This window comes from Austrofundulus limnaeus, unplaced genomic scaffold, assembly GCF_001266775.1.
Source record: "Austrofundulus limnaeus strain Quisiro unplaced genomic scaffold, Austrofundulus_limnaeus-1.0 Scaffold86, whole genome shotgun sequence".
NCBI classification, from domain to species: Eukaryota; Metazoa; Chordata; class Actinopteri; order Cyprinodontiformes; family Rivulidae; genus Austrofundulus; species Austrofundulus limnaeus.
Window position 1 is genome coordinate 1,426,841 of NW_013952488.1, and position 9,123 is coordinate 1,435,963.

Sequence of the window (9,123 nt, forward strand, 5' to 3'; positions counted from 1 at the left end):
CCCTTTTGAGTCATTAGCAGTCATCAGGCAACTTCTGAATGCAATTGGTTGCACTCAGGGAAAAGGGGGCTGAATACACTCACTTTTACGCACTTTTCAGTTTTTTATTTGTAAAAAATGTTTTGATTCATGTAAAATTTTGCTTCCACTTCACAATTGTATACCACTTTGTGTTGGTCTTTCACATTAAATTCCAGTGAAATATATTCATGTTTGTGGTTGTAATGTGACAAAATATGGAAAAGTTCAAGGGGTATGAATACTTTTGCAAACCACTGTAGTTCAGATCTTTACAAATACATGCCTGTGTAAACAGTATCTTACCTGTTGTAGATGTAGAAATATGGTTTAATTAAAAGGAAAAATGCTTTTAAATCCTTCTTTTCCACAKTAAATCATTTTTTTCGGGTCTATATGTGGTCTGAATTTCTCATTACTGTAGCTCCACAAGCCCCTCTTTTACCCTGTTTCTGAGGTGTTTCTGAGAGCAACTCGCTTTGATGCGGTCTCTTTGAATACAAATGAGACACTTCATCAATCCAAATCCACTTGGAAAGGTCTGAACTATTGCTTTAAACGGATGCATAAAAAGGAAAACTTAGAGGTTAAAAAGGCAAATGAAAACTTCAGTTTGACTTGAAAAACATTTCACTTTAAAGGGGCAATATCATGTAAAATCAACTTTTTTGAGTTTTATATCATGTTATAATGTTATACTCTCATCGAAAACATGCTAAAAGCCTTGCTTTGGCACATGCATGTTTGAGAAATCCTGCAGTGTTTTAGGAAGCCATGCTGAGGGGCAAAACGACAGGTGGGGACCAGAAACACCCCTGGGAAGTGTCTTTAAGCAGAGCTTCCTTATGGCTAAAGGTGACATATTATGGTATAGTATTTAAATATATGCCTGAGAAACATAATATTGCCCCTTTAAAGGTGTGTCATTGTTAAGCACAGAGGTGGGAGGATCATGGTTTGAGTGAGTCGTACCTCGATGAGACCGTCTGCATCGATACTCAGCTCATCTGCGTTGCGGGCGACAAAAGAGTACAGAGCTCTGTATGTTGTTAGCTGCCGTCCTCCTTCCTGCTCTTCTTTCCTCCTCTGCAGCGCCTCCTCCTCCTCCTCTTTTCGTCTCCTCTCCTCCTCCAACTCCCTCGTCTTCCTCTCCTCCTCCTCCCTCCGTTTTCTCTCCTCTTCCTGTGCTTTCTCCTGAGCAGCTCGGAGGCGAGCTTTCGCCTGTCTCTCCTCCTCCTCCTCCCTCTGCTTGGCCATCTGCTCCTCCAGGAGCCTTCTCTGTCGCGCCTCCTCCTCCTCCCTCTCCCGCTTTTCTTGTTCCCTCTGCTCCTGCTCTCTCCTCTCTTGCTCCAGCTTCGCCCGTCTGTGACGAAGACATGTTAAAAACCACCTTCAGTCATCAAAGACGCTCCAAAGGCAGGTGAGAAAGAAGGGAACTCACCTGGCCGCCTCTTCTTCCTCCCTCCTCTTCCTTTCTCTCTCCTCCTCCTCCCTGCGCCTCTGCAGCTCCCTCATTTTCTCCTCTTTGACTCGGTACAGGTCGTCCAGGACGGCCTGCTGCTTCACCTGCTTCTCCCTCAGTTCCTGATGGGAGCATAAAAGACCCGTGAAGGCTTCTCTTCCGGCCATCATTCATTTGTGTTTTATTAAAGCCAAACTCATGACAGACATGCAGAGCAGACTGACAGAAACATGCAGACATATCGCATCTGTCCCAAATGGGTTTTTCTCTTCCTCTTTCTAAAATCAAACTGCAGCAGGTTAAACATTATGTGTGTGTATGTTTTACCCTCAGGGAGCATCCTGTTTACACAGAAAATACAAGCTCAAACAAATCCCACAGAGAGAGAGAACAAAACAAAACAAAACGCACTGCACAAACCAGAGCTGTGTTTAATAACCATAGAGTTTAAAAGGATTGAGAATAGAGGGGGGAAAAAAGACATGAGAGGAGATTTAAAACAATACAACAGTGGGAGGTGAAGAGAGAGGGAAGGAGAACCTTGATGAGGAGGAAGAGCTGGCTGAGGCAGGCCAGCAGGGAGAGAAGGCCTCGCAGGACACAGTCATCCATATCCCCGAGCTAAGGCGAAAAATAAAATAAACATACACACACACACGTTGTGGTGATAAAAGAGAAGAGATGAGGGTAGAAATGGGCACAAGGTGAAATAAAAAATGAAGTGTAATAAAGATGGGAAAACAGAGTTGTATAAAATTGTTAGGGAAACAAAAAGACAACAGAAAGGGCATCACATCAACAAGAAATAAACACACAAACAGGAAAGATGAAGAAAATCCAGGTTTTGCAGCAAAGAAGACAAAAAGAAGAAAAAGAAATAACATTGGTTAAGTTCTAACAGCAAAGAATCAATAATTAAAGTAGGAAAAGAGGAAAAAAACAGCATTTTGTTCTCTTTAATGAAAGGAAAAGGTTTTAGCTTTCTGTTTGCTATTATGTATTTCTGAACATAAATCAAAATTGCTAGAAAACATGGCTTTAGTTATAGCAGTGTTTCCCCTAGAGTATTAGCCTAATATCTAATATGTCTTGTCATAAACCAATTTCAGATATCTGGAATATAAATGTGGTGAAGCTGATTAAATGTAAAAACAGCCTGCCATATATGTGAGCTACTTCATGTTGCTGAAAATGATCTGCTGTGCTCCCAGAGCAGAAGCCAGTTGTTAAATTAGCTAGATGGACTTGAAGCAGGCGAACAATCACATTTTCTTTTCATCTCCGCAATAAACAAGGAAAAAAAATGGTGTGAAAAATGCTACTCCGGTTGTTTATGTTTCACTCTGCGTGATGTACAGTGGGCAGGAGAAGCAACACGATATTTTAGTTATATACAACAAAATATTGAAACTTATTGTGGTAGAAAATTGAAAAAATAATAAAATTGGTCAAAATTTACTCCCGTAATTAATGGACTGGGGGCCGGGGGGGGGGGTCGGTTCTGTTAGAGGAGCAGGCCGCCCTCTTTGTACAATGTTCGGGGAAACACCGTATAGCCTCTGTGGTTAATGTCAGAATTCAAAAACTGGTTCTGGATTCAGAGTATTAACCCACCTGACTCACTTTGTTTACTGATCTGCTTGATTCACTGACCTTCAGCTCTTTGTTGTATTGCTCCATTTGACTGAGTTTGTCTGTTGTTTCTTTTTCCAGAATATCGAGCTGATCCTTCAGCCTGCGGCAGTTCACGCTCTTCTCCGTCACGCTGCCCGTCAGGGAGGTCAGAGTCACAGCTACATAGCAAGGGTCAAAGGTCAGATACTTTTCGAGGCAAATCTGAAGACGGTATGATCTCCGTTACTCACAGGGGAGTTTCTTGAGGCCGATGTTTCGCAGCTTTTCAGTCAGCCGCTGTTGTTCTGGAACGAGCTGAGAGAGTTTCCTCTGCCAGTCCTGTAGCAACCAAAGAGACACACAAAATAAACCCTTTAAAACCTTCATGGGTATAATTTTAATGTAAAATGTTTGGAAAAAGCAAATTTAAAGGTTTAACCTCAAATTCAAGCTGAAGTGTGTTAATCTCAGCGATGCGAGTGTCTCTTTTCTGATTGATGAGGTCGACCTCCGCCTTCTGAATCCGCCTCTTGCTCTGAGCATCACGGAGGCGGTCTGAGATCTGTTTGTGCTTGTTGCCCTGAGACCAGAAAACTAAAATTAGCATTTTAACGATAACCCCAACCATACATATATGTAGCAATATAGCTTTAGTTCCTGAGCTAATAATGTTAGCTTGTTACCTAATGCCATTTATACAGTAATAAATAAATAATAAATAAATAATAAGTATATGGCATTAGTTCATAAACAGCTAATGCTATATTGCCATATTTATATGTGTATTAGCTTGGGCTCTAACGCTATATTTCTGTCTGTATTAGCTCAGGCGCTAACCTTATATCGCCATACAAATATATTAGCTTGGGTGCTAACGTGAAAGCTAACAGGCTAAGCTGAGGTTCTCTATAGATAAAGCAGCTCAGTTTCAGTCATTTTCAGTTCCAGGCTGAGTCATTTCTACCTTCTCCTCTCTGTCAACGTGCTCTGGTTTCATTTAAAATGGCTGATCATCAGATATTGTCCAAGATTAACTTCCAGGGTGGCTAGAGTTCACAGTCTCACACAATGAAGACAAAAAAACAAAAAAGTCTTGCACCAGAACACCTAGTGAACGTCACCATTTGCCTGTATGCTTTGCGGTGTAAATAATGTGGCGCTGTTCGTGTGACAATATGTTTTTTTAATTTATAAAAAACTAAACAGCCTACGGTATTTTTACATTTTTTGTTTTACAGTTGAAGTAAATATTTATCAAATAACGACTAATGTTATAACTGGCTGAGGTTCCCTTTATGCATTTATCAACGTTAGCACAGACTCACCACTGCTTCTAGCTCTAACTCCAGACTTTTCTTTTTCTCCCGGAGTCGATAAATCTCCTCTTGCTCCTCCTCTTTCCTCTTCCCCAGCTCCTCTCTCTTTCTTCGCTCCCACTCCTCCCTCCTCTGACGCTCCATCTCCTGCTTTGCCGCCTAAATGTAAGACGACAGACAGTAACCAGAAAAGACAGTGCTGACACTTTCCGTCTCTTAACCTCTCCCACTCACCTCCTTTCTCTCCAGCTCCCTCAGCCTTTCCTCTTCTCTTTGCCTCTCCATCTCCCTCTGCCTCTCCAACCGCCTCTCCTCCTCCAGCCTCCTCCGGTTCTCCAGCTCCCTGACCTCCCTCTCCCTCCGCTCGTGAGCCTCTCGCTCCTCTCGCTCTCTCCTCTCCCTCTCCTTCCTCTGCTCCTCGGCCAGCGCCAGCCGTCTTTTCTCCAGCTCGGCGCTGCCTCGTGCAAAGTTCTCCTTTAGCTTGTCCTCATAGGACACTGAGGAGAAGAAAAGAGACGTGTGACATAAATGGTGACGCATTAAACATAACAAAACAAGCATGGTGGATCAAACCATACCACTGCTCTTGTTCTTCTGTGCAGGTTCTGCCTCTGTTGTGTCGATTAAACTGGGAGTCATGTAGGGTCCTGTTCCGTTAATAAGCTCACAAGACTTTATTCCTCCTCTGGAATGAAAGAAAAAGACTGTTAAGGATGTTTTTCAGTGCTTTTCTTTTCCATATTTGGACCCAGCTCTGTGTGCTACCTGAGAGAGGGAGGTACCAGGTCCTGAGGCAGTGTGAGAGGTAGAGGACGACCCGTTTTAGCCATGTCCACCAGATGCATTGCCAGAATGAACTCATCAGCCTGCAGCTGACCGTCCTTATCAACATCCGCCAGGCTCCTGTTTACAAATGACACAGTATGAACATTTTGGTGACATGATCAGGGCTTGAGAGCAATATTTACTGCTGCTTGGCCTCTTGAGGGACACTAAACTTTACAAAACAAAAAAAAAAATGCCAAGAAATTTGACACTGAACATGACAAAAGTGATTGAAATTATGCTTTTGAGCTGGAATGGGAGGTAGTCACAGGACTGAGTTGGTGAGTGTGTGTGAAGTGTTTAGTTTGACTGGTGCATTTGTGAACATTGTCAATTTATTCTAGCAGTAGGAGCGTGTAATATTAAGCCTAGACTTAAATCTCCATCGTAATTTGCTAACAAAAAGTTATTTTATTGGTCTCAGGTTACGCTATGACAGATTACCTTGTTAGCTCTTATACATTATGGTTTAATTACTAAGGCTGTTTTATTAATTAACGCCAACGAATCCAAATAAATAAACCTGCAGATTGTTCCTACAAATAAGTTACGCAAACAATATCTTTGTTGTTGTGCCAAACAGAGTTTTTCCATTCAGAACTGTTGTGTTTCCAGCTCCAAGTCTTTATGGCAAAAATAAATGAATCCCTTGCATCATGGTTTAGTTCGCATCAAATGGGAGCTAAAACATTTTAAGTCTGCAACAGCCGTCGGTCCTAGATAACTCCTTTAATTTTGTTTTCATTTGCATGTGAATGGCTTGTGCTGAATTTATAGAAGATTTTCTTTAAATTAAAGTAATAGATGTTAAGAAGATGTTTTACAGAATATCTGCAGGGTTTAGCAAGTCAAATTTAAGACTTTTTAAGACCTTTTCAATGCCACCATGAATGAAATTTGAGACAGAAAATATAAGCCATGTGTCGCTCAATAAAACATGTTGAATATAAAGATATTCAGTGCTCTCTGGTTAAATTAGCTGTATTTTACAAGTGCAGAACTTGGTTGGAAACAACCAACATAAAATACATCTACAAAATACACTCACTGGCCACTTTATTAGGTACACCTGTCCAACTGCTCATTAACACTTAATTTCTAATCAGCCAATCACATGGCGGCAACTCAGTGCATTTAGGCATGTAGACATGGTCAAGACAATCTGCTGCAGTTCAAACCGAGCATCAGTATGGGGAAGAAAGGTGATTTGAGTGCCTTTGAAYGTGGCATGGTTGTTGGTGCCAGAAGGGCTGGTCTGAGTATTTCAGAAACTGCTGATCTACTGGGATTTTCACGCACAACCATCTCTAGGGTTTACAGAGAATGGTCCGAAAAAGAAAAAACATCCAGTGAGCGGCAGTCCTGTGGGCGAAATGCCTTGTTGATGCCAGAGGTCAGAGGAGAATRGGCAGACTGGTTCGAGCTGATAGAAAGGCAACAGTGACTCAAATAACCACCCGTTACAACCAAGGTAGGCAGAAGAGCATCTCTGAACGCACAGTACATCGAACTTTGAGGCAGATGGGCTTCAGCAGCAGAAGACCACACCGGGTGCCACTCCTTTCAGCTAAGAACAGGAAACTGAGGCTACAATTTGCACAAGCTCATTGAAATTGGACAAGAGAAGATTGGGAAAACGTTGCCTGGTCTGATGAGTCTCCATTTCTGCTGCGACATTCGGATGGTAGGGTCAGAATTTGGCGTCAACAACATGAAAGCATGGATCCATCCTGCCTTGTATCAACGGTTCAGGCTGGTGGTGGTGGTGTCATGGTGTGGGGAATCTTTTCTTGGCACTCTTTGGGCCCCTTGGTACCAATTGAGCATCGTTGCAACGCCACAGCCTACCTGAGTATTGTTGCTGACCATGTCCATCCCTTTATGACCACAATGTACCCAACATCTGATGGCTACTTTCAGCAGGATAATGCGCCATGTCATAAAGCTGGAATCATCTCAGACTGGTTTCTTGAACATGACAATGAGTTCACTGTACTCAAATGGCCTCCACAGTCACCAGATCTCAATCCAATAGAGCATCTTTGGGATGTGGTGGAACGGGAGATTCGCATCATGGATGTGCAGCCGACAAATCTGCAGCAACTTTGTGATGCCATCATGTCAATATGGACCAAAATCTCTGAGGAATGCTTCCAGCACCTTGTTGAATCTATGCCACGAAGAATTGAGGCAGTTCTGAAGGCAAAAGGGGGTCCAACCCGTTACTAGCGTGGTGTACCTAATAAAGTGGCCGGTGAGTGTACATTCATGGCAAAAAACTTGTGTTTTAACCTCCAGTTTTCCCTTTATACAAAAAGAAGTAATCCAGCCAACTGTCAATAAACATGAACTTTAACCTGCAGCATCACTATCCAGCAAATGTCTGAAGGATGAGAGATTTTAACAACTTTTCTGTAGTTTATTTTTATGTAATATCTGTGTTTTGAATTGAGGTACTCAGATAAATTAGAACAATTATAGCACATAGAGTTCCTTTATAAAGAATAAATTACAGGTAAGTTCTTTTTTTTAATGAATAAATGAATGAAAGAGTTTATTTATTTATTGTGTTTGACAGATTTCTCCCCTAAAAATCAACATTTCATCCAAAGGAAATATTTACAGGATTATAGCTCATGTAATCATACTGACTGATTATTTGGCATCCTTCTAGAAGGCAACTTATGACCTATTATGGTCAAGGGTTTTCTGTTACTAGTGACCAATGTGTGTGTAACTCCTGCATTGGTAGGAGTTGGATACATTGGATAATCATACTATTTATTTTTCATATTTGATCATTTATGAATTACATTTATCACAGTTCAGTTAGTAGTTTAGTTCTAAAGATAATAAAAGTTTAGCACATCCAAACAGACAAAACACCTCAATATTGTTAAAACATTTTGTAAAATTAACTTGTTCTTCACAAATTTGACAGAAAAATTAAACTTAACTGAGACAAACGTCTTTGCTGTGATCAGGAGTCTACAAATATTCATCTTTTAGCTTTAATAAATGTTAAATAACAAATGCAGCAGCTACAACTTCTCTCGCCATGAGAGAAACAGCATGAGCGTGCTCCCGCTGTGACACGCGCAAACACATACATTTAATGCTTAGACGTTTAATAATTTATTACATAACTTTACCTTTGGCGGGGCGGGTGGTTCTGGTAGCGGGCCGAGGTGTACTCCTTGGAAAAATGTCCGATCAGCTCTGATTAGTTTACCTGCGGTTCTGATTCCGCTTTGAGACTGAAGGACCCACCCTGCTCTGCTCTGATTGGCTAAAACTGTGACTGTGGTTCTTTTTATTGGTTGAAAGCAGCGTCAGTTAATCCATCATAACACAAGTTTTTTTTTTTTCATTTCTCAACAGAAAATGCGCTGCAGAGACGGCCGGCGCAGACAGAGAACTTTAATTGCTTCTGCCCGACAAAATTTAAGACCTATGAGTAACAAATTTAAGACCAACTTGCACATTTTTTAACAAATTAAAAAATTTATAAGGCCTTAATTTTAGATATGTAAATTTAAGGCTTTATTACTTTCACATTACCACTAAAGTTTGTGTTTTGTGTAAGATTCAGATTTTTTTCTTTTATTTCTTTTTTTTACTAAATAGTAAAAGAAAATTAAAAACACCAAAAGTAAACAAAATCTTTTCTAAAAAAAAACACAAAACCATATAAAACATGTTTGAATGTCTTTTTTAGCCTGTTGCCTAGCAACACAGGCAACAGATCAACGACGTCATCAGTAGAATTCTCGGGTGGGCGGGGCCTGTTCTAAATTCTTATGACATCACTCAAATTTGCATACTGTATTTAAGACTTAAATGACATCACTCAAATTTGCATACTGTATTTAATACAGTATGCAAATT

General features: G+C 40.8%; 1 protein-coding gene across 4 annotated transcripts in view; it reads right to left on the reverse strand.

The window, feature by feature from the left end:
- Positions 1–9,123, reverse strand: part of itsn2a (intersectin 2a) — a gene marked incomplete in the record, with an annotated part of 55,536 nt that overhangs the window by 24,954 nt on the left and 21,459 nt on the right. For 3 of the 4 annotated variants that reach the window (XM_014011978.1, XM_014011981.1, XM_014011979.1), the window contains 10 exon segments: positions 991–1,381; positions 1,460–1,602; positions 2,021–2,101; positions 3,134–3,273; positions 3,346–3,433; positions 3,534–3,674; positions 4,420–4,569; positions 4,645–4,907; positions 4,989–5,095; positions 5,176–5,313. In XM_014011978.1, coding sequence (XP_013867432.1) covers positions 991–1,381; positions 1,460–1,602; positions 2,021–2,101; positions 3,134–3,273; positions 3,346–3,433; positions 3,534–3,674; positions 4,420–4,569; positions 4,645–4,907; positions 4,989–5,095; positions 5,176–5,313 — 1,642 coding nt within the window. 4 annotated transcript variants of the gene reach the window in all.